This window comes from Dasypus novemcinctus, chromosome 21 (assembly GCF_030445035.2).
Source record: "Dasypus novemcinctus isolate mDasNov1 chromosome 21, mDasNov1.1.hap2, whole genome shotgun sequence".
In the NCBI taxonomy this organism is placed as follows: domain Eukaryota; kingdom Metazoa; phylum Chordata; class Mammalia; order Cingulata; family Dasypodidae; genus Dasypus; species Dasypus novemcinctus.
This window is the reverse complement of record NC_080693.1, coordinates 14,405,019-14,429,629: the sequence shown is the minus strand read 5'-3', so window position 1 is coordinate 14,429,629 and position 24,611 is coordinate 14,405,019. Positions and strand designations below refer to the sequence as shown.

Genomic DNA, 24,611 nt, shown 5'->3' with positions numbered 1-24,611 from the left:
AGGGGCAGACGGGGGCGGAGGGCAGGAGCTGGGGCAGGGCCTTCAGGAGGCCCAGAGTTTGGGGGTTCTTGCCAAGGAGGTTTCTGAGTGAGGAATTGTAGAACCTCAGCTAGAGGTGGAGGTGGGGAACGAGCGACCAAGGGAAGGGCAGAGAGCAAGAGCACACGGTGCCTGCCCTCCGCTCCTCCCTGGCTCCCTGCAAGGCTGCGGGCAGGAGGGCTGCGGGCAGGAGGGCTGCGGGCAGGAGGGCTGCGGGCAGGAGGGCTGCGGGCAGGAGGGCTGCGGGCAGGCGGCTTGGGGACAGGAGGGCTGGGGCACATGGGCTGGGGGCAGGCGGCTCAGGGGCAGCCCAGCCCGCGGGGAGGAGCCTCTCAGAGCCCAGGGGCAGCGGGGTGGGAGGGCGCCTGGCACCGCCCCCCCACCCCCCGTGGAAGGCGAGCAATGCGGGGGAGCCTGCCCTGGGCAGGGCCGTGGGGGGCTCTCCGGGGGCTCCCCAGCCCCAGGGGGCCATCCCTCGCACACACCCGGGAGCAGAGCCAGAGGTCCAAGGACTCAACACTGACGCACACAGACCCAGTGAGGAACGATGCTGCCCTGCCTGGGGCCCCCGACCTCTGTGCTCACCCCGCGCCCGCTGCAGCCGCCCCGGAGGCAGGACGGACCCGCTCTGGGCTGAGGCCTCCCTGTAGGCCTGAAGCTGGGGTGACTGTCACCAGGGACTGGCTGGGGTCAGGAGAGGGGCGAGGCCGTCCCTGCCGGGGGCTCCCGCCCAGCTACCCCCCCCAGCCTGTCCCCTTGCGCCTCGCCCCGGGCCGCTCCCCTACCTGGGCGCCGCGGCCTGCTGCCCGCCTGCATGCCGCCGAGTGGGGGTCCTGTGGCTGGTGGGCGCCGGGCCCAGCCGAGCGGCTCCGGGCTGCGGGGCAGGGAGGCCCGGCCCACGCCGGCCGCCTGGGGCCCATGCATATTTCATGGGCTCTATTATTTCTGCTTTGTCTCTGGAGAGGGGCCTGAGCAGCTGACAGGGGAGCAGAACAGCCTGCAGGGCTGGGCCGCCGGGCTCCTCCCGCTCCAGCCGGGCCCAGGGGAGCACCCGCGCCCGCCGCCGGCCCGGTGCCCAGCGGGGCTGGCCCCCCGAGGCACACCTGCTCCCGGAGGCTGCCCGGCCCTCAGGCGGGTGCACGTGGACACCACCCGGGGCAGGTGCGGCCCCCGTGGGCCTCCACCTCAGCACCTGGAGAACAAGGGTGGGGTCCCGGCCCCTCAGGCTGCTGGCGAGATGCCCCGTCCCGCCCCTGGCACCCAATCGCAGCTCCAACGCTGCCTCTGCCCTGGCCAGGCCAGGGCCTGCTGCCCCGGGGACAGGCACGGCCGGGCTGCCTGCCCCACGCTGCCCCACAGGGCCTTCCGGATGCTGCCCTCCTCCGCGGAGGCTGCACCCCTTCTCCATGGCCCCAGGCTCGGGGCTGGCCCCCTCCGCTCCTGGCCCACCCGCGCAACCCCACGGCTGAGCTCGCCGGATCTGCGCAAAGCACCAGCATGTCTCGTCGTCAGCACGGGGACCGTTTTCCATCCTTTATTTCCAAAAGGCGAGCCAAGGGCCGGGGCTTGGGGGCCGAGGGCGCCGCCGCGAGTGGGCAGGGCCGGGGGCCCGGCGGCTTGGTGCTGGGCGGGGGCTGCCCGGGCAGGGGCTTTGAGGGGAGGCACTTCAGGGCGCACGCAGGCCGGCAGGGAGTGGCTGGGCCTCCCCAGTCCCTGACCGCCCTGGTGTCCACCACGGGACAGCCCCGGAGGCGGGGACAGCCAGGGGTCTCATCCTGGGGAGCCCCCTCCCCCCGGCCCCCGTGCCAGGGAAACCGGCGGAGCCGAGGGCCAGGTGCCGACACCCCTGCCCACGCGAGGATCTGCACGAGCCCGCATGGGGCTGGGGGCGCAAACTGCTCCCTCAGAGCCCAAAGGGGCTTGGGGGGTGGCCGGCCCAGGGGTCCACACCCAGGGCCAGCCCCCCACCTTGATCCCTCTGTCCCAACACTTTGCTTCATCTGTCTACGGAAGAAACTTCTGGAAAGAGCCGAGACGCGAGGGCCGCTCCCTGGGGCGTGCATCTGGATTTCCTGCCGGGCGTGGGTGGGTCCCGTGGGTGCCCAGCAGGCAGGCGGCGGGGGCACTACTTCTTGACAATCTGGATGACGTCCTCGTGCTCCATGGTGTGCGTGAGGCCCACCCGCTGGGGGCTGTACTTGGTGCTGGTGCCCTGGGGTGTGGGGGGTTGTGAGTGACGGGCCTCGCAGAGGGGTGGGCCCCACCCAGGACACACCCCGGAGGAAGGTGGGTGGTGGGCACGTCAGTCAAGCAGGGGCCCAGGCCTGGAGAACCCCAGAGGCCGCCTCCCGGTCTCCCAGGGGTCTGACCCTCTCCCAGGGGTGGGCTCCCTGCCTGTCCAGCCCTGCCCGGGACTCACCCACACCAGGGCATACTTGAACTGGCTGGCGAGGGACCGGTGGATCCGGTGGCACTGGTGGAGGGAGGGGGTCAGGAGGAGCCCGAGCTCTGCGGCTCCCCACGCTGACCCCAGGAGGCGGGGCTCTTCGGGACACCGCCCTGGGCCCCTCAGCGTGGAGCACAGCGTGGGCCTGACCCGCCCGAGCCCCCGGCCTGCATCCTCCAGAGCGCAAGGGGAGCTGGGACAGGCCTCGGGGTTGCCATGGTGACAGGTGGGCGCACTGGAGGGGGGCAGGGAGAAGGCCGCGCATGCTGCTTCCCCTTGGCCCACGCTCTCGGGGCGTCCAGGCCCGGCTGGAAGGGGCCCGGCCGGCCAGGCGCCAAACGCACAGCCCCGACAGCCACACCAGCTGACCGCGGAGAGCCAGCGCGCCCACGCCCTCCCCTGCCCCGGGCCTTCGCCCCTGCTCTCCCCCGCGTGGAGCACCTCTCTCCTCCTCCTTCCTTTCAGAGTGGCTGAAGGCACGTGTCCCCTTGGGCAAGAGGCCAAGGACCCCAGAGGGTGGACACGCTTGCCCGTGCCCGTTTCCAGGCAGCCCCAGGAAGGGCCCTGCACACAGGCCCAGCGGGGCGGGCTGCTGGGCCCCAGGCAGAGGACACTGCAGTCGTGGCCTGGGGTGGAGCTTGGAGGTCCATGGGGGCCCGAGGGGCTTCCGAGGACAGAGGGGAGTCCCCAGCGCGCCACTTTCAGACCTGCGTGTGCCCCTCGGCGTCGGTACCCCAGGCCGGCTCTAGGCTGAACTTGCTGAACGGACGAACCAATGAGCCCACCCGCCACCAACCTTCTAAGGCGTGGAGGGGACGGCTGGGTCTCCCAGCACCCTGCCTTCACCGCAAGACCCTGCAACTCAAAACCTAAGAGACGGAAGCCCGGGGAGGTCACTGTGGGAGCAGGAGCCACGCTGGACAGCACCTCTGGGCCGTCACCTGCTCCTGTCAGGCCCGGGTGCCCTAGGAAACACAGGACAGGCTCGCAGCCGAGGGACGGCTCCCGGGGTCACCTGGCTACAGGGTGACGCCTGCACCTTCAGCAGAGGTGGGGACAGGCGGGTCCCCACTCTCCCTGAGCCCGCCGGCTCAGCCTGCAGGCCCACCCAGCAGCCGTGCTCCTCTGGGCCTGGGCCTCTCACAGGCCGCCGGGAGAAGTCCCCGCCTCCACCATCGACCCAAGTCTGGGCAGGGCCCGTCACTCACCACGTGCTCCACAGAAGCCCCTTTCCGGAGAATGATGGCGTCGGTGAAGTCGGGCCTCTCTGCGCGGGCGGAGGGGCGAGAGTCAAGCCTGCCCATGCGCCCGCGGCTGCTCTAAAGAAGCTGAGCCCCTTCCGGACGGGCACGTTGGGCAGAGGCCCTTCTGGTCCTGGCCTCTGCCTAACCTCCCCTGCTACTCGGGACCCCTCAGTATAGACCCCTGGGACGTCTTCTATGCCCTTGACCTTAACACCGAAAATTAAAATGAAGTCCAGGATTCCAAGCGCCTGTCACTCCACCAGCCACTGAAGCTGCACCAGAAAGCAAGTAAGTGGTACTCAGGGCCCCTGGGCGCTGTGGCAAGAAGGGGACAGCTACTGGCATTGTCAGGGGATGCTGTGCTGGTGCCAAGTTCCAAAACCTCGGCTGCTGGCCCCCAGGAGTGTGAGTGAGCATGGCATGGGGAGCGGGTGGCTCCCAGAATAACTGGGAAGGCAGCTGCTGAGCCGGGGAGCAGGCTCCCCGCAAACCCCACCACCCACAGCGACAGCCATGGACAGGAGGGCTGCTGCTGCACCCACAGGAACGCCAAGACCCGGCCCGTGGCTTCACCCTCCGCCCCCAGGGCACCCTCAGCCGGCAGCCCTGCGTGCGCACTGGCCTCGTCCCAGCAGGAGGGCTGCGGCCACGGGCTCTCCCAGCCTGGGCTCCGGGGCTAGGATAGCTCGAGGCAAGTGCAGGGCCCCCAGCAGGGAGCCCGGGCCCTCCCCAGTGCATGGAGCCACTCACGTCCCCTCTTCTTGGTATAGATGCAGGTGAGGGCCAGGTACTCCCAGAGCATTTCCAGAAGGTAGTCCAGGTTCAGCTTCATGCCGCAGCTGCAGGAGGGGGTGGCCAGTCAGGCGGGGAGGGTTGGAGGGGCCCAGCCACCATCTGGCTGGGGCACGGGGGCCAAGCTGGGGTTGCCCTGCCAGCAGGCAGGGGAGGCAAGCCCCATTCTGAGGGCAGCTGGACGCTGCAGTGGCTGCTGCCTCCTCCCGGCACGGTCACACCTGGTACAGCCTGCCGTCTCTCCGGGGGAGGATGGGTGCTGGGAGAGGAGGGGTGCCCACGTGGCCCTGGGCAGCCCAGCGGGGACTTCCGCCTAGGGAAGAGGGAACAGCTGGGCAGCCAGACATGAGGGGACCTGGCCTGACATGGCTCTATGGCTGGTGGGGCGGCCTGGAAGCAGCCCTGGCCCGGGACCCGTCCCCCAACTCGGTCTCCTCGCTGAGAAGCTGCGGAGCGCCGTGGGCGAGCTGGGAAACCAGCAGAGGGGAGCACAGGAGCAGCCCACCGCACGGAGGACGCCCAGGAGGCGGGGTGCCCAGACAGCAGTAGGCCGGAGAGCAGCTGGCACTCCAAGGAACCGCCTGGCCAGGAGGGAGGCCACTGGGGACTTCGCTCCTCCCTTCCCTCCCGAGCTGGGCTTGGCCAGAAGCCACGTCTTCCAGAGCGCCAGTTTGGCTCGCACCCGGGGCTGCTCAGGGCCGTGGTCGAGCGCTAAGCCACCAGGCCCTCTGACCTTCTCAGCCCCTGTGGGTGATGCCCACGCCTGTCCCTAACCAAAGCCCCCTGGACGTGGGGACTCAGGGCTGGCGAGGCGACGGCCCCTGTCCAGGCCTCACCTGATGACCACGCTGTGGGGCCTTCGCGCCAGGCGGTCCACCTCCTCCATGGAGATCTGGTCGATTTTGTTGTAGACCTGGGTGTCAGGGGAGGGGGATCGGGGAAGGCAAGGAACAAGGGGCTGGGCGGAGGCCGCGTGCCGCACTTGCCAGCGCCTCCCTTGGGAGCCCATTGGGCGCCCACTCCCTGGCTCCCCAGCTGAGGGATGGGAAGGCACGGGGAGCGAGCGCCAGCCTCCCACGGCGCCTCCTGGCCTTCTGAAGGGAGCGGCGGGCGAGCCCGGGCGCCGGCCCCACTTACATACAAGCAGGGCATGTACACGCGGTTGCCCACGATGACGTCGATGAACTCGTCTGGGGAGCAGTCCTCTCGGAAGAGCACCTCCGCGTTGAAAATCTCTGAGGCTGGGGTTAAGGGCAAGACCCCAGGGCAGCTCTGCCTCGGCCAGGACACGGCCGGGGCTGCACGGGGCTAGGGCTGGGCGGGTGCCTGCCCCGCAGGTTTCACGAGATGCCCAAGCCTGGGGATTCTCCCCTCTTTTATTTTTAAAAAGGGACCACGTACGTAAAAGTTTGAATCAACCGTTTAGATCTTTCCTGTGAGGCAGAGAAGAAAACGTATTTTCTAGAATCCCCCAAGTTCCTCTGTGGAATCCTGGGTTTCAGCAAAAGGAGCCTGGTCTGAAAACGGCTGGTCTAAGCCAGCTTCTCCGTGCAGCACTCCCCCCCAGCTGGGCCATGCACCCTCTACTTGGACTCCTCTGGCGATGAGGAGCTCAGGCCCACGCCAGGAGCCTGTCCTGCTGTGAGCCTGCTCTGCCCAGGCCCTCCCCTTGCCCTCAGACACCTAGAGGGGTGCACGCAGCCTTCCTTCTAGAACTGAGACCTTTCCAGCCAGCAACCCGGCCCTCAGAGCCATGTCCCGCATGTGCCCCAGGGCTGGGCCAGGCCTTGCAGGCAGGGCCTCTGTCACTGTCCTCTCGAAACGGGCACTGCCACGGGGGAGGCACCAGCAAGCGCCCGCCCTGCCCCGGCCGCCGCGGCCCGCCTCTCCTCCGGGAGGATACTGTACTCGTGCAGGATGAGCTGCACCAGCTTTTCCGAGCACTGGGTCAGCGTGACGGTGGAGTTGAAGGAGATGCCACCGCCTTTCTTGGGCTGGAGGCGAGAGGCGAGAGGCGAGGGCGCTGCAGGAGGGCACGGCGCAGCCCCCTCCTCCCCCCGCCGGCCGGGGCCTCACCTTGAAGTAGAGGTTGGGCTTGCGCTTGTTGAGGCGGATGCCCACCGACTCCAGCTCCTTCTCCAGCAGCGACCTGCGCGGAGCCGCGGCGAGAGCCCGTCACGGGCTCCCCCGAGGCCAGCTGCCCCCGCCACCCCCCGCGCCGGCAGAGGCCGGGAGCCCCGGCTGCTCAGCGCCTGGAGTGCCGAGCCAAGTGGCATGAGCCTCTGTTAGGTGACCTGGGGAGGGGGTCTCCCTCTGGCCCCCACTGGTCTGTGCTGGAATCCCTGTGGCTGGCGGGGGCGGGCTGGCGCCTCTGCACGTTCCTGGTGGCAGTGACCAGGGGCAGCCAGGCCTCTGCAGGAGGAGCCGGGCCGGCCTCGCTCCTGGGGCCCGGGTGTCTGTGCTGCCAGGGGCCCCCCCCCCACCTGCCCGCCCTCGGCCCACGGACCTCTGCACCTCCCCCTTTGTGGCATCCAGCATCATGATGACGACGTCCGCGGTGCGGGCCACGGCGATCACCTGCCGGCCACGGCCTTTCCCTGGACGGGTGGGAGGGAGGGGTCGTGTCTTCGGAGGCGCAGGGCACCTGGGCGACCACCCCTCACAGACCTGCCATGTCCCTGCCCCCCGCCAACCTCTGGGCTGGGGCCTGCTTGCCCTTTCACCCGCTTTCTCTTTTCTCGTGGGGGCTCACGTTAGCAGGAAACTGGGCAACCCCCTTTGCTGGAGAAACAGGACAGCCCCAGCTGGCACTTGCTGCACCTCGTGTGGCAGGCCCTGCGCTAAGTGCTTTGTGAATCACGTTTCCTCACTTAATCCCAAAAACTCTGCTCTGAGGGAAGTGCTGTGACGCCCGTTTCACAGGTGAGGAAACTGAGGCGGGGCTTGGAGACACCCTACAACTTGCCCACGATCATAAGGCTGGCGCATGCGGTGCCCGGATCGGACCCTGAACCTGTCCCCGCTGGAGCGCAGGCCGCAGAGCCTGCCCCTCCTGCACTGGGGCAGAAGCGCCCTGGCTGTGGGCAGGAGACCATGCGCAGACCCCTTCCCCTCAGGCCGCCAGGGTGGCTGGCCCCGTGCCAGGGCCACAGCGAGCTGGGGACGAGCTGGGGATGAGGAGCAGCCCCGGGATCCGGGGGTTGGGGCCTAGGGCAAGGCCTGCCTCCCGCACCTGGGGACGAGGGGGCGCGGCCTGCTGCCCCCTGGCTCCTAGCACAGTGCTCACCCCGCCGCAGAGGGCCCGACCAGGGCCCGAGGGGGACGCGCTGGCCGGGACAGCAGCTTCCTGCGGCCACCACACTCCCACCCCGCCTCGACTCAGTGGAGTAGGCAGGACTGGGAGGGGCCAGTCGGGGCCGGGAGGGTGCAGGGGAAGGTGGCACAAAGGCCGTGGGCCCCGGGGAGGAGGCTGCCACCAGGGCAGGCTCAAGCCTGCTCTCGGCCACTTCAGTCTGACAGTGACCTGGGCCAGTCCTTGAACCGCACGCCTCCCAGGGGCCTCGGCCACGGAGCGGGCACGAGAACAGCCCTGACGCCGGGGATGCGGAGGACGACGTGCCTGCGCCGGCTCGGGAACACCGGCTGGGAAGCGCCTTGGAAGGCCTCCACTACCGCAGCCACCTGCCGTCAGAGCCCCTGGCAAGTCCCCTCCTCAACAAAAACCAACCAACCAAAAAGCCCAGTACAGCAGTGTGATGTTATCGATGAATTCCAAAAAGAAATATTGGATTATGTTTGTAAACTGGTCTTTTCCTCTGGGCACATGAGATTATATTGAAGTCATAGATTTACTTGATTCTGTATTTATGTAAACCTCTTGTGCCAGTAGGGCGTTGAGTCTCCGCCCCTTGGTGGGTGGGGACTCTCAGGTAAAAGGCCTGGCAAAGGACAGAGCTGAAGGTTCTTAATGTTGGAGTTTTGATGTTGGGAGTTTGATGGTGAAGCCTTAAGCTGGAGGCCTGGGGAAAGAGACAGAGCCATTCACCTGATAGTCTACAGCTGCCCTTGTGGAGAAAACAGAGGAGCTGAGCCCAGAGGAGCCCAGGAAGCCTGGACCCTGGCAGAGGTCCGCAGCCATCTTGCCCCAACATATGGAAATAGACTTTGGTGAGGGAAGTAACTTATGCTTTATGGCCTGGTATCTGTAAGCTTCTATCAAATAAATACCCTTTATAAAAACCAGCCAATTTCTGGTATTTGCATCAGCACCCCTTTGGCTAACACCCAGCAAGGACTCTAAGAGAGGAGCGCGGTCTGAGCGAGACAGCTAACAAGAGTGCACCTCCCAGGGGGCTGTCAGCGGCCTGACAGGAAGCCAGGAATGCAAGTCGTCCTATAAGCCATGTGACCCTGGGCAGGTCACTCCCCTCTCTGGACCTCAGTTTCCTTGGCTCTGAGGCGGGCCACCACCTGCTGGGGCAGCTCCCAGAACTGGCCAAGGCCAGAGGCCCTGAGGGAGGCCGGGCCCTGGGCCCGGGAGGCGGTGCTCTCCCGCCCACGAGCAGCCCCCATGGCCCAGCAGGGGCTCACGCGGCCCTGGCCCGCCCGTGCTCCATCGTCTCTCACCTTGTGCTGCGCCCTCGATGATCCCAGGAAGGTCCAGGAGCTGGATGTTGGCTCCTTTGTACTAGGATGCAGAGGAGAAGGCCGAGTGGGGAGGTGTGCCGGCAGCAGGGCCTACGGCTGCCACACTGGAGGCGGCTCCTGGACCCCCAGCACCACCGCGGCTCAGGGGCCGCCTGTGGGAAACCCAGTCTGAGCATTGTCACCGCCCGTGCCCGGGCACAGGCCAGATCGGCGGGGCCAAGGGGCCCCTGGGGAGGGACTCCAGCTCTGTGGTCAGCAGCAGCTGTCCCAAGCAGTAAGGGCTCTTCACACATTAACTGCTTTGCCCCGGCAGACTCTAGGCCATGGCGTCTGTGGCTGGACCCACAGCTGACGCTTACGGGAAACGGCAGGGTCCAGACGAGGAGCCAATAACGAGCAGGCCTGGGGTGGGGTGGGCGGGGGGCAAGGGGGCATCGGGGAGAGCTGCCAGAGGCCAGCCTGTCTCCCGGCACTGGCTGGAGGGCCAAGAACCTTGTGTCTGAGCTGCTCCCCGCAGGCCGCCCACCTCAGACGTACACACACCTACCCAGGCACACGCACGAGGCGGCACGCAGCTGCGGGCACACGCACACGCGGCCCGTCCCCCTGGCCGAGCAGACTTACTTCAATGACCCCAGGGATGCACGTCAGGGTGGTGAACTCGTAGGACGCGGCTTCGCTGGCCGTGGAGGTCATCAGGCTCAGGAAGGTGGACTAGGACACAGAAGGGGAGCATTCCATCAGGTGCTCCCTCCAGCTTCCACAGAGAAGCCCCACGGGCCGGCAGCCTGCGGGACGGAGGAAGAGCTGCCCTGCCCACCGCCCGGCCCCCCCCCCGGCCCGGCCTGGCGATGGGGCGTGAAGGGAGCAACCGCTCCAGTCTGCAGAGGTCCCTGCCTTGGTGGGGCAGGGGACCTGGTCTAAACGGGTTTCCCTCGTAGGTCGAGGGCCGCTCCCCGCTCCACACGACCCTCTGGAGCCTCCTGGGTGACGCACTGGGCTTGGGCAAGCTGTGCAAGGAGCGCTCAACCCTCCAGCCTGAGCTGAGAACGCTGGGGGGAGTGGGCCGGCTGGGCCGGCAGGGACTCGGCCGTGGGCACGGGTGACGATTCACGGGGGCCTGAGCCCGCAGCGTGGCTGGGAGCCAGAGGCCTGGCTCTGGATCCCGCCTCTGCCGGGGGCACCTCTGAGCGTCGCCGTACTCTGTAAAATGGGCACTGTCCCAGTGACCTTGACCTCCCAGTACTGGGCAGGGGTGAGAGGAGACAGCACACCACGAGCCTGGCCTGGAACGCAGTGAGGCCTTGGAGATGGCCGTGGTGGATGGAGGGCCGAGCCAGGAAGGGAAGAGCGGCCCCTGCCGCATGCCCGCCTGATCAGCAGGGGTCCAGGCCAGAGGCCGAGGCTCTAGGCTGGGTGGGCACAGCTCAGCCTCACACCCTCAGAGTCTCTGGGGCCCCGTGCGGGCACATGAAGGAAATCCTGAAAACTCAGCGCCCGGTACCTCTTGGAAACTCAAGGGAGGACAAAAACCTGGAGGGAGAGACAGGTGTGGCCAGCCCGGGGGCCTGAAAGCAGCGGCTGTTGAGACACACGCGGACACCCTTGCCCCGAAGACCAATCTCGGGGACACCCCAGTCTGGCCAGCCTCCGTGGGTGTGTCCTGGGTCCCCCCGTGGTTGGAGGACTCCTACTCCCAGCTGGGTGGGCAGGACCTGGCCCCAGGCCCCAGACGCCAAGGGGCCTGATGAGTCCCCAGTCCTTGGCTGGTTGGGAAGTGCAGTGGGTGGAAGACCGTCTCCCCCAAAGACAAGTTCGAGGGCTGGAGCCGGCCCTGTGAGGCACGCCCACTTGTAGGGAGCACCTCTAGAGGGGCTGTGAATCAGACGGGGCCTCGGTCCACTAGCCTGGAGTCCTCTAAGTGGGGGAAGTGGGGGCACAGCAGGAGTCAGACGGGGGAGCCGGCCCGGGAGGGGGCGGAGGTCAGGGCTTAAGAACGCCGGCTTCAGGGCCGGCGCAGCCTGCTGGCAGCTGCTGCTGGCTGCCAGCCTCCTGGGCAGGGGGACAGGAAGTGCTTGTTTAAGCCAACTGGTCCGCGGTACTTGCCACAGCGGCCTTGGCAAATGAAGAAAAGCAAAGTGAAAGAAAAACCTAAGGTGGCGGACTTGGCCAAATGGTTAGGGCGTCCGTCTACCACATGGGAGGTCTGCGGTTCAAACCCCGGGCCTCCTTGACCCGTGCAGAGCTGGCCCATGCGCAGTGCTGATGCGCGCAAGGAGTGCTCTGCCACGCAGGGGTGTCCCTGTGTAGGGGAGCCCCACGCGCAAGGAGTGCGCCCGTAAGGAGAGCCGCCCAGCGCCAAAGAAAGCGCAGCCTGCCCAGGAATGATGCCACACACACGGAGAGCTGACACAGCAGGATGACGCAACAAAAAGAAACACAGATTGCCACTGATAATAGAAGCGGAAAAAGAAGACACAGCAAATAGACACAGAGAACAGACAACTGAGGTGGGGGGGGAGGGGAGAGAAAGAAATAAACTTAAAAAAAATAAATAAAAGAAAGAAAGAAAGAAAAACCTAAAACGAAGGAGTCCATAATGACACCCACAAGGGCTCCAGCCTGAACAAAACCCACCCCCCCAGCACGCTGGGAAACAGGCATGAAAGCGCCAGCACGGCTGGTGCCTAACGGGCCACACTGAGGCTCCTCGCGGCCTTTCCAGGAGGATCCGTTCCTCACGGTGTCCATGGAGCCCCGTGGATGAGAGGAAGTGCTGCTTTAGAGAAGAGCATCAGCTAACAAGTGAGGAAGGAATGAGAGAACTAGAAAATCACCGTTCTGTAGCCACGAATAAACCGACGGCATGGGTTATCCAGGTGTCAGAATCTCGACATGGCTGTGGAGGGGGCTGACCCTTGGCAGGTTGCCGCAGCAATGCCCACAGGTTAGTTCCCTGGGGAAATGCGACTTATGATGGGGCTGCCTGTCACCCCCTCCTTCACCCAGCGGTTCTGGGGCCAGGCAGCCCTCAGGGGCTCTGGGACGTGCTGAAAAGCGAGGGACCTGCCATCTGTTACTGTGACCTGACCGACACAAGCGTGTCTTCAGCTCTAACTTTCGGCTCCTGGGAAGTATAAGGGATGGAAGGACAAGTCAGAAGCAGCCGGACAATGACAGACCAGGGACATCGCACAGGACAGCGGGCCTGGTCCCCAGGTAAGCCAAGGGCATGACAAAACGGACTTATGGGATAAAATACACAGGTGCCAGATGTGGTCCCAGAATGAATTTTGGGACAGATGGCCTTGGAAAGGTCATTTTGGAGTAAGTGGAGAAATCAGGATCTAGTCCAGCTACAAAACAAGCTTAGAGGATTATAGTCGGTTTGGGTTGGTGGGATACAATAGTTTGTGGTGAAGTGGGAAAAATCTCTTTCTGCTTTGGAGGTACAAGCCTAAAGGTCAGAGGTGAAGGGCCAAAGGTCTGCAACTTCCTCTTAAAGAGTTCTCAAAAACAAAACAAAAACAAAACAAAAACAAAATGCGTCCCTGCACATACCTAAAAGGACCAGTTACGGCAAAATGGCAGTCACTGGTGAGTGGGGGCCGAGGGCGGGTGGCTCTTGTTCTTTCAACCATTATCGCAGGTTTGGAACTTGGGGAAAATAAGAAAGGCCCGAAAGACAGCGGGTTCCAGAAAGCACCCAGGACTGACAGGCAAGGGCGCGCTCAGCCCGCAGGGGCGCCTGGGGTGGGGCCTGGCCCTCCTCCCCCGGGGCTCCTGCAGTGGCTGCAGTGGGAGGCCCGCACGGACGGCGACAAGCACCCTGACGCGGGAGGCCCCCCGCACAGGCCCGCAGAGGTGTGCAGAAGGCAGGCTCCCCCGTTTTATGGCAAGGGTCATGGGGTGGGCCAGGTGAGCTGCGGGGGCTCCGAGACCACCAGCCCACGAGAGCACCCACTGGGGGGGATCAGTTTGTCAGCCCCCTCCCTCATCCAAGGGAAGGCAAAGGCAGCCCCCCCCCCACCGCAGCCTGGGAACCTCCTGACAGCATGGGGCCCGCACGGGAGGGGCCCAGGATGCTGGGGGCGGTCCTGGTGGAGAGGACACGGCCCCCGAGGCTATGAACTCAAAGTCCCCACGTCCTCTTTTGGAAAGTGAAGGCATGAGGGCCCAGGACCACCGCCCACTGCCCGGGCATCCCTTCTGCGCCAGCCGCTTCTGCAGGCCCCCCTGGGAGGACAAGCGCAGGAACAGCCTTTCTTGACCACTTCTGTCCGCACAGAACCCTTCTCCATCGGCTTTTTCGGTTTTCTCTCGTGCTCTGTTCTCTGGCTGCTGCTGCTGCTGCTCGCCATTCTCAACACACCCGTCCTTAGCAGCCTTCTCCCAGTCCCCAGACTGCATCCCACCATGTACGATATACGGGCAAACGGGGTAACCCACCATGTTAGCTTAGTGTGCAAAACTGAAGTAAGACGCCCAAGTCAAGGCTGACAGGGCGCGTGGACTTGGCCACACCTGAGTGGCCAGAGGCGCTGGTCATCTTGGCCTAGGGTGGGTGCCGCTCCTGCCTTTTCAGCACATCTAAAGCACGTCCGGTGTGTTTATAATGCTCATTCACAGCAACTGGCCCATCTCCATTCCACCTGGCTCAGATGACTATGAAAAGGACGATGCTGGGGACTGACCACCAAGTCCCACAGGGGAGAGAATGTCGCTGAAGATCAAGAAGCACTTACATGCCCTCAGGAAGGGCTCTGTCTGCAGGTCGCGAGGCAGAGCCTTGGTCTACTCCACCTGCACATGCCCAGTCCCCTCCCCTGCCCAGCTCTGACACGCCACAAACGTGCTGTGGGTCAGTGAGCAGGCACCAGGGATCCTTTCCTAACTGTCCCCAATTACTCCTACCCACCCCCAATTATGCTTCTTCGGAGGGTAAACGGCAGGGCTGATGGCAGTTTTTAAAACCCATGAACCCCGACTCAGCGTGCCCCTTCCAGAAGCACAAGCCCGAGGACACAGAGATACAGTGGAGATGCAAGGGTATCGAATGCGGCCCTGTGCGCTGGGGCAAAAGGCGAGGACCACCCAGACACCCGTCAGCGGGGCTGGACATGACGGAACTGCTGGTCAGACACACCACTCCATGGAGTCCTCGGCAGCCTTCCAAGAGGCGAGGGAGCTCAGTGTGTGTGAGCATGACAGACACCCAGACAAAGTGCAAATGCCAGTGGCAAACGTGGGCATGATCCCATTTTCTTCATATGTGTGTATATAAAACGGGGAGGGTGGTTGGAGAGAACAAGCTGATAGCCCCCAACCCCTCACCACTTCTGACATGCATGTCCATTATACGGACAGAGGAGAAAACAAACAGAACAAAATCCACGGAGAGCACAAGGCCCGCCGGCCTGAGCAAGCGCTTATGCCTGGGAGAGCTTATCGACTCCGCTCATGCCTGGCCCCGAGGGGCGCACTTTTTTTTTCAGGCAGTTCCAGGTACTGATGCCAGGACCTCATTTATAGGAAGAAGGCGCTCAACCACTGAGCTATAACCACTCCTCAGTGAGAGTTGGTTTCTTTCATTTGTTTTGTGTTTGGAGATCCTGGAGTTCAAACCCGGGACCTCCTACATGGGAAGCAGGCGCTCAACCACTTGAGCTACACCCGCTCCCCTCCATGTACTTTTTAAGATGCATTTATTTATTTTTCTCCCCCCCCCCCGTTGTCTGCTCTCTGTTTTCATTCACTGTGTGCTCTTCTATGTCTGCTTGCATTCTTGTCAGCGGCACCAGGAATGTGTCTCTTTTTGTTGTCATCTTGCTGCATCAGCTCTCGTGTGTGCGGCGCCACTCCTGGGCAGGCCGGCGCCACTCCTGGGCAGGCCGTGCTTCTTTTGTGCGGGGCGGCTCCCCATGCAGGGCGCTCTCCTTGCGCATGGGGCTTCCCTACGCGGGGGACACCCCTGCGTGGCAGGGCACTCCTTGCGCGCATCAGCACTGCGCATGGGCCAGCTCCACACGGGTCAGGAGGCCCTGGGTGTGAACCCTGGACTTCCCATGTGGTAGGTGGATGCTCTATTAGTTGAGTCAAATCTGCTTCCTTCCATGTATTTTTTAACAGAATTAACTGGACAGTTGCTCCCCAGGTCCCCCACGTGCACCTTGGTCCCAGCCACTGTCCGTGCTGCTTGGCCCAGTTTAGCAGCCCCGGCTGGCTTTCAGCGTGCCTGCCTCTAGACTGTTACAGTGCCCACCCCGGCTTCTGACACCATTCTCCAAGAAAAGGAGCCAGGCCTCCCTAGAGGAACGGCTGGTCTAGGGCTGGGGCAGGGGAAGCACAGGATGAGGCCGGAGCCTCTTGCAGTACTGGCAAGTAAGGAGTTGTGCAAAAATAGTACAATGATTTTATGTAACATTTTTTGATTTATGTATCTTAAAAAAAAAAAAGCACAATGATGGAGGCACATCAAAGGGACACAGGTACCTATGGAACGAGCTCTCAAGAGCTGGAGCAAACTGAGCTACAGAATAAATAAGGCAGTAAAGGATTATATCCCAAAGTGTAAAATAATTACCCTTGAGTCCATGCTGATATAAAGAAATGGTTGAACAAATAAATAATTGGGAGAGGAAGCGGACTTGGCCCAGTGGTTAGGGCGTCCGTCTACCACATGGGAGGTCCACGATTCAAACCCTGGGCCCTCCTTGACCCGTGTGCAGCTGGCCCATGTGCAGTGCTGATGCACGCAAGGAGTGCTGTACCACACAGGGGTGTCCCCCACGTAGGGAAGCCCCACGCACAAGGACTGTACCCGTAAGGAGAGCTGCCCAGCATGAAAGAAAGTGCAGCCTTCCCAGGAATAGTGCCGCCCACATGGAGAGCTGACACAGCAAGATGACGCAACAAAAAGAAACACAGATTCCCGTGCCGCTGACAACAACAGAAGTGGACAAAGACAACGATGCAGCAAATAGACACAGAGAACAGACAACGGGGTGGGGGGGGATAAATAAATCTTAAAAAAAAAAAAAAATTATTGGGGGAGAAGAGATGAGTCTTGCAAGCAGAATTCCATAGGTTGCATGTGGATGCCCCACCCTCCCGGCAGGGGCTGCAGTGACTTCCCCACAAAGAGTACAGGGTGGAAAGTTTGAGAGGGAAAAAGAGTAACTTTACCTTACAAGAGAGAAACCTGACCCACACGACCTCAGTCGGGCAGTCAAGGTCAGTAAGAGCAGTAAGGCATGCCGACAGTGAGGACCTCTGATGGAATGAGAACGCCATTTGAACTCTGCATCTTCCTCCCACAAACCCAGAACCCTGGTCTCGCCATTAGGAAAACACCAGAGACAGACCCCAATTGAGGGACGACCTACAAAACCCTTGACCAGACCTCCTCAAAGCCATCCAGGTCATCCAAAACAAGGCAAGTCTGAAAAACTGTCACAGCCAGGAGGAGCTGAAAGGGAAGCCATAGTCTGAAGCTGTTATGTGCCCAGAAACTCCTGTTCTTGAAGGTAATCCATTCCTGTGGGTGTGAACCTGTCGTCCGCAGGACCTTTGGGTGAGGTCACTCCACTTAAGGACCTTAGACAAGGTCATTCAGTGAGGCCTGGCCCAGGGTGGGTCTGAATCCTCTTACTGGAGTCCTTTCTAAAAGAGTGAAATTCAGAGAAGACCGAGAGAGGAAACTACAGAAGCAGAGAGAAAGCCACGGAAGCCAGACGCTTCCAGAAGAGAAAGTCAGAAGAAAAGGGAGAGACCAGCAGATGCTGCCACATGCCTCGCCCTGTGCCAGAGTCCAGGATTGCCAGCAGCTGGTCTTTGGGGATAAAGCATCTCTGAGATGCCTTGATTTGCACAATTTTCTCGACCTTGGAACTGTACGCTTTTAAGCCAATAAATACTCCCTGTAAAAGCCAACCCTCTTCTTGTATATTCTAATTCAGCAGTCTAGCAGACTAACACAGGGGACATGACAACGAAATGGAATGCAGGATTTGCGATGGGATACTGGGTCAGAAAAGGTTAAAAACTAAGGCAATCTGTATAAAGTATGATCTTTAGATTATAAGTGAGCCCTTAATGATTCATTAGTTGTGACAGACTACACTAATATAAGCTATTAATTGGGGAAACTAGATGTGGTATATATAGGAATTCTTTATACTCTCTTCACAATTTTTCTGTAAATCCAAAACTATTCTAAAATAAACTTTATTTTTAAAATGTCTGCTCATGTCCCTTTTCTGCCCCACACCCTGCAATGACCCTTACCTGACTGCTCACATGAAAATTAAATCATTAGGGATTTTACACTAAACTTAACCGACAGAACACACCTTCCAGAAGAAAACCCTTCAGCGGCCCCCTCCTCACTCAGAGGAGAAGCCAAAGTCCTCAGGTGGCCCAAAGGCCATCCGCCTCTACTTTATCTCTTAGTGCTCCCCGCCACTCACTCCTACCCGGCTACCCCAGTCCCTTCAAAACACTGAGCGCTCCTGGCTAAGGGCCTCTCACTCACTGTTGGCTCTGAGAACATTCCAGGCTCCCCACCTTCTCCAGGCCCCAGAGAAGCCTTGCTTTTCCTTACCAAGAGCAGGCCCTCTCCCCCACCCCTCGCCCCACAGCCCTCTCCACAGCACTCAGCACCACGGACAGCCCACGGCCTCCGCCTTATTGTCCACCGTCCTTTCTCCCCACAGAGCGGGAGGTGTGTGTGGGCAGAAAGGCTGCTCGGTGCTGCTGCACCTCCAGCACCTGCACGGTCCACAGGTTAGGTACTTAATAAACGGTGCACGACGGATGGGTGTGGGAGAGCAAGCTAAGCTACCGCTGCACGAGGGAAGAAAGAGATGCCCTCCACGTGAGGTTGATAAAGCCCACGGGACTCCCTGAAGACATCCGGGCGAAACCTGGGTCAGGAGACCTGGAGCCTGGGACCTTACCCCTGGCGGGGTGGGTGGGGGGTGGTTCTCCTCTGTCTCTGGAGCTCACCCAGAAAGGGAGTGAGGGGAGGCCCAGCCAGGCACCGGTTTGGAAGGAGATGGCCTCCTGCCTCCCTCCCTCGGCCCACACTGAGCAGCGGCGACCGTCACTGACCTTACCCACGGAGGGAAAGCCGATCAGCGCCACCCGGGCATCGCCTGACTTCATGACATCGAAGCCCTCTCCCTTGGACGAGGCCGACTTGGACGGTTCCAGGAGCTGGGCCCGGTACTTGGCGAGTTTTGCTTTCAGCAGGCCCAGGTGATACTCGGTGGCTAAATGACATAAGGCAAGATGTGGAAGGTAAGTGCCCGGGGTCACCAAGCCCTGGGAGTCTGATGAGGCCCTGCACGTGGCCCAGGGCTAAGCGGGGACATCAGCACCAACAGAATCATTGTCAAGGAGGTCAGGAAAGGAAAAAGCCACCCCTCCGCATAAAACACCCCATTGGCTTCTGTGGCAGTTTGAGATTATTTTGTGAATCCCCTAAAGAGAAAGATGATATTTGTAAATTAATCAGTTCTTCTGGGTGTGGTACCCTGTGACTGCATTAAACTCAGCTGCGGGGTCTCTGATTAGATTGCCTGTTAAGACTGCTTTTAGGGCTTTTTGATTTGACTGCCTCAGTAAGGTGTGATGCAGGTCGAGTCCCCAGCCCCTTGTCGGGTCTGATATAAACAGACTCACGTGGACAGACAGACACAGAAGAGAGAGCTCTGCCATTTCTGATCCTGCCGTGTGACAGAAAGAAGGTTCTGACAGCTGAGGCCTTTGGGGAGAGATGAGTCATTTTGCCTGATACCTTACAGCTGAGATTGGGAGAGCAGCCCAGCCTAAACTGCTAGAGGCGGCCTGGAAAGAAGCAAGCCCTATGCCAGGAGAGAGGGGACGACAGGATCACTTAAGCGAAACGCCTCAAGAGGCTGGGCCCTCCTTTTCAAGGAAAGGTGAGGCTGGAGGGGAAGGCCATCTTGCTTCAACACGTGGCCGCTGCCTTTGGTGAGAAAGCTGTGCTGACGGTGCCCTGAGCTGGACTTTTTAAGGCCTTGTAACTGTAAGTTTTTGCCCCAGAGAACCCCCCACTATAAAAGCCAACAGATTTCTGGTACTTTGCATCAGCAGCCCTTTGGCAGACTAATTCAACGCCTCAGTTCGTGGAGAATAAAATCCTGTCTCCTCGCTGAGACCTCAGACCCTGGGTGAGCGGCGCCCAATGAGGGCAGCACCACCTGCTGGGGGCATGTTCTGTCGTCCCTCTCTGGAGAAGTCCTCAGGCAGGGCTCAGGGAAACCAGCTGCCCGCCAAGGGGCGAGTCAGTCCTGCACAGCCAAGCACTGTCCCGCGTCCCACACGACTCCCGGAAGACACCCAGCGGGGAAGCCCGGGTTAGCATCCCTGGAGCCTAGAGCCTAACCGCTCCACATTAACACAGGGCACTTCCCGCAGTTTCCTGTCCGCCGGCATTTCTGGGAACACAGCTACTGTGTATGTTAAGGGAAGACTATGTTACGTGTTGTTTGAACCTTGTGCTGGAGCTGCTCGCCGCTGTGGAAGTCGCACCGCCAACAGCGAGGCCTCTTACAGGGTCTCACACTGGTCGGCATCGGGGCTGACGCACCCAGGGTTCTGCCTGGAGGCCAGGGACCCGGCCACTGCCTTCTGCCTTCATCTCTTGGCTTGCCCCACTTGCACAGGGACATAGACACCACTCTTACTATAAAGGACTTTCCCTTTTCTCTTCCTTCGTATAGGATTTCTTTTGAAACAGCGGGTCTATACAGAAAAGGCAGTGTTTCAAAATCTTTGCCCTAATATTGTATGATCTTACTGATATGAAAATAATTATAACCAGAAAATTCATAGTACAGAAACGACAATACAGGTTAGCAGAGGCCAGGGTGGGATGGCTCATGCTTAATGGCTACAGAATTTGTTTGGGGTGATGAAGAAGTTTTGGTAATGGGTGGTGGTAAAGGCAACACAACGCTGTGTGAGGTGAACATGACAACCACTACATACAGAAACCAAGCAGCACAACGTTGTCAATATAGTTAACACCCCTGAATTTGAGTGTGATTAAAAAGGAAATTTTAAGTTGTATATATATTACTCAAATAAAAATTTAAAAATAACAACCACAGGACTGTACAAATCAACAGTGCATCCTAATGTGAATTATGGACTGTAGTTAATAGTGCAATTATAATATTCTTTCATCAACTGTAAAGTGTTAATAATAGGAGAAACTATGTATGTGGGAGGGTAATGGGAACTCTATTTTCTGTATGATTTCTCCATAAAGCTACAAAATCTCTTAAAAAAAAAAAAACACCAGCAAACTACTGGCTGGTTTACTCTGGAAAAGTTATTTAATCATCCTCACCTCAGTTTCCCAATCGGCAAAGGAGAGGTGCTAACGGTAATTAGGACTTCACAGGATTTTCGTCAGGGCTAGAGAGAACACTTAAGGACAGCGCCCAGCACGTGGAAAGCACCGGGGAGAGCTGGCCGCTGCTGCATGCACAGGAGCCAGCCTCCCCTCCCGCCGCTTCACCCTGTCCACTGCTTCCAAGGCTCTTACTTGAAACGATCTTTTCCCTTCTCTTGTCTGACTCTACTAGGGCAGAGGCTGGGCCTATCCCGGTTCCATCTGTATCCCCGGCTCTGGCCTGGCCCAGGGTGGGTGCTCAGGGTGTAAGTCCACAAGTGAGTGGAGAGCAGTGAGGAACGCCAGCGAATGGCTTCCACAACAGCCAAGTCTATGCGGTCCTCCCTGGAGCACCTCTGAAGGGAGGGACTGGGTCCCAGTCATTTGGACATCTTGCTCCTCCTCCGCCACCGCCACCACCTAGGCCAAGCCTGCAGTGTCTCGGGTCTGCTCTGGGCCTTTCTACTCCCTCTGGGTTCCCTATAGATGATTCTCCCCCCAGCAGCCAGAGCATACTTTTAAAACAGAAATCAGACGTTTCCGCCCTGCTTAAAATCCTTCACCGGCTCCCAGTCTCTTCAGAACAAAATCCAGAGTCCTTCCCAGAAGCTACCAGGGCCTGCCGAGTTGGCCCTCCCTCTCCAATCTCCACTCCCCTCCTCTCCTCTCCCATCACTGCCACACTCTGGCCGCACTGACCTGCCGGTCCTTGAACCCGCCAAGCTTGTCCTTGCCTCAGGGCCTCGGCACTAGTCTTCCCTCTGCCGGGAAGACTCTTCCCCCAGATCTTTGCACAGCTGGTTCCTTCTGAGGTCTCAGCTCAGCTCAAATGTCCCCTCCTCATGCTGGCTCTCTCTGATCCATCTCAATGCCTCTCCCTCCCACTCTCTGGCATTCTGCTACAAGACCCTGATTTGTCTTCAAAGCTCTCCGGCTGAAATATCTTGCTTATTTGGTTACTAGTTTACAGACTGTCCCTTGGTAGGACAGCTCTGCATGGGCAGGGATGAGCCTGCTGTGTTCACTGCTTTAACCACAGGGCCTAGCACACAGAAAGTGCTCAGTATAGATTTACAGAATGAAGAATGAATAACAAAACAACATGCCAGGACTCAGCTTCCCAATGCCTCTACCTTCAGACCTAAAGGGAGCCAAAAGAGGGCAGATGGAGACCAGCCACCCTGTGTTCCTTGCTACGCACTCCTGCAAGCCCAAACCCGACTGCAGGACTGCCCAGGCACTGGGCCTCACCCACCTTGGCAACTGCATTCCCAACTACCCCAGGTCCTTCTTCTGATCTAGACTGTTCTCACCGTGAACACACCATGCCCACCTGAATTCCCATACCTCAGCAGTGCCCCTCACCTGGAATACCCCTCCCTCAGCCAGCTCAAGTCCTGCCTCCTCATGGAAGCCTTCCTGGGTTTCACCAGCCGTCTCTCCTCTCTAAGTTACTCCAGCCCTCAGACCGGAAGGCCAGAGTTTAGGGTTTCATGATTTGTTATCGATGGTGAGGTACTTATTTTAAAATATTGAGTGCTAACCGTGCACCCAGCCCTTTGCAGCTGCTGTCTACTTTAACAGTTGTGGGGGCTAAAACGGGTGCTTCAGTTTCTTCACAAGTAAATGGGGGAATCCTGCCTACTTCAAAGGTGGAGGGAGATAAGGGTACATCCCCGATTGCAGATGAGGAAATTGAGGCTCTGAGAGGTGAAGTGGCTTTCCAAAGTTTCCCAGCAGGTAGTGGTGGAACTAGGTTCAAACGCAGGCTTGCCAGCCTCCCAGAGTCCTACTCTCTCCATTCCCCCTCCCGGCGGGCTCCTGGCTGCTATTGCTCCTAAGTCTATTCTTCCCAGCCCCAGAAGAAGGGCGAGCATGAACTCCCCAGGCCTGGCCATGGCCATCGGAGACTGGGGTTCGAACCCCGGCCCTGCCTCACCCGGTCTGGCACTGAGCGGATCTCTTGGGGACCGTCTGCAGCCAGACGAGGCTGTAGGACCCAGATCCTGGCTGGCCCTTCGGCCTCGGCACCGTCCTAGCACGTCTCCGCAGCCATCAAGCCGGATCCAGCTCTACCGCTGGAGCAGTTTCCCCCTTTTTACAGACAGAGAAACTGAGGCCGGCATAAAGGAAGGCCCCGCTGGGCCAGCCCTCACCCTTGTTCTTCTGCGTCCGAGCGATCTCTTTCTCGATCTCCGAGATCTTCTCCAGGATCCCCATGGCGGCAGCAGAGCTGGGCGCGCCAAAAGCAACCGCGGCAACTCCAGGAATTCCAGCCGGACGGCGCCGGCCGCGCAGTCTGCTCCCGGAAGCCTACGGAGAACAGAGTCCCCGCGGGCGCCTGGTGCCCCGGGATTCATGGTCCGGGCGGGCGACGTTGAACGCACTATGGGTTCCGCACGTCAGACCCGGCGGGGCGGGGTGGGGCGGGGCCAGAGTGCGCCGGGGCGGGGCAGTGATGGGCAGAAGCAGGCGTGGGAGAACCTTCGGTGGGTGATGAAACCTGGGCTCCGGGGCCCCAGCTAGAGCAGCCTTGAGTGGTGTAAAGAAAAGGCTCAGAGCTGAACGCCTGGTGGCCGGGCCACTTTGTGTAATTTAAAAGCAGATCCTCCTTTCCACCTTAGCTAGTTTCTCCAATTTAGCATTCCTACCGGATGACACCAAATTCTTACGATGCGATGCAGTGTAAAGTAGGCAACATCCCATATGTGAAATTCTTTCCAACTCTACTGTTCCTGAATTTAGAATGAGGAAGCCTCAGACAAATCTATGATGCCGGAAGAGTGGCCTGGGCTTTCCGGAATTGTCAATTACTGGGAGGTTTGGGGGCATAGGAGGGAAGCAGGGAGACTGCTTTCCATGAAAAGATGTTACGTGCAACGTGTGAATCTTACCCAGATTATGATTCAAACATTTTAAAAGCAGCTAGTAAAAGCCATTCTTTAAAAAAACCCAAAGCACTGTTCTTGGGGGAGCAGGTGGAGCTTAGCGGTTGGGTGCCTGCTTCAGAGGTAAGAGGTACTGGGTTCAATCTCTGGCCCCCACCCCCCAAAAAACAACAACAACAAAAAGCAGTTCTTGGAAGAAAGCTTTAAGACGAAACATGGGACTGTATAGCATAGCGAAACCTCTCATAGACAATGCGTATGGTTAATAGTGCATTTGTAAGAATGTTTTTCTTTGAAACAGAACAAATGTACGTTAATGTTATAAGATGTTAATAATATGGTGGTGATGTTTGGACAAAAATAAAAAGAAAACTGGACTCTAGGGAAAGTAATATATGAATATCCTTCCATCAATGGTTAAAAAAAAAAAAAAGGAAGTATGCTAAGTGAAAGAAACCAGACACAAAGTACTACATATTGCTTGACTCCATCTGTACAAAATGTAAATACAAATAAATTTATAGAGACAGAAGTAGATTTGCATTATGCAGGGCAGGGGGAGGATAGAGGGATTGAGAGGTGACTAGTAAGGAGTAGGGGGATTTTCTTTTTGGAGTAATGAAAATGCTCTAATATTGATTGCAATGATGAATGCACAGCTCTGTGATTGTACCAAAAGCCATTAATTGTACTCTTTGGATGGATTATATGGCTTATGAATAAATTTCAATAAAATTGATTAAAAAATAATGTATCTTGCTTTTCATATGAAGTATACCACTAGGCAACCAAATAGCTGATGAGGGTATGATTCTCTTTTTAGAAACATTTAAACAATAAGCAAAGACAGAATGGTAGAATTGGAATATCATCATTTTGCAACCCTTGCTGAACTGATGAAAAAGATACCACCACCTGAAAGGAATCTTCCTCCCCCAGAATCAAACCAGGATCTGATAAATCCTCTGGGTTCAACTACCAATTTGCAGGAAGTGCAGAGGGCAGAGAAAAGTGATAAATCAGTTACATTGCGGGGTTGCAATCAACGAAATTCTGACGCAGAGAGACTATAGAGGACAAATGGTGTACTTTCTTCAACAAATAAATTGCAAGGGGAAAAACAGGGGAAG

The 24,611-nt window shown here is 59.3% G+C and overlaps 1 protein-coding gene across 3 annotated transcripts; it reads right to left on the bottom strand.

The window, feature by feature from the left end:
• Window positions 1-1,559: 1,559 nt before the first annotated feature.
• On the bottom strand, window positions 1,560-22,911 carry DRG2 (developmentally regulated GTP binding protein 2). 3 transcript variants are annotated; one of them, XM_058283349.2, is made up of 13 exons: window positions 22,750-22,911; window positions 18,280-18,440; window positions 9,793-9,882; window positions 9,148-9,208; window positions 7,028-7,118; window positions 6,598-6,670; window positions 6,425-6,515; window positions 5,659-5,756; window positions 5,358-5,434; window positions 4,480-4,568; window positions 3,694-3,752; window positions 2,459-2,512; window positions 1,560-2,251 (listed from the first exon to the last, which is right to left on the bottom strand). In XM_058283349.2, the coding sequence occupies exons 1-13, from the start codon at window positions 22,811-22,813 to the stop codon at window positions 2,165-2,167; spliced, it is 1,095 nt and encodes a 364-aa protein (XP_058139332.1). In that variant the 5' UTR covers window positions 22,814-22,911; the 3' UTR covers window positions 1,560-2,164. The 3 variants fall into 3 exon arrangements, with proteins under 3 accessions (XP_058139332.1, XP_058139331.1, XP_058139333.1); XM_058283348.2 differs by having other exon boundaries at window positions 1,913-2,251; window positions 2,475-2,512; XM_058283350.2 differs by having other exon boundaries at window positions 1,913-2,251; window positions 2,475-2,512; window positions 18,285-18,440; window positions 22,750-22,900.
• Window positions 22,912-24,611: the final 1,700 nt, after the last annotated feature.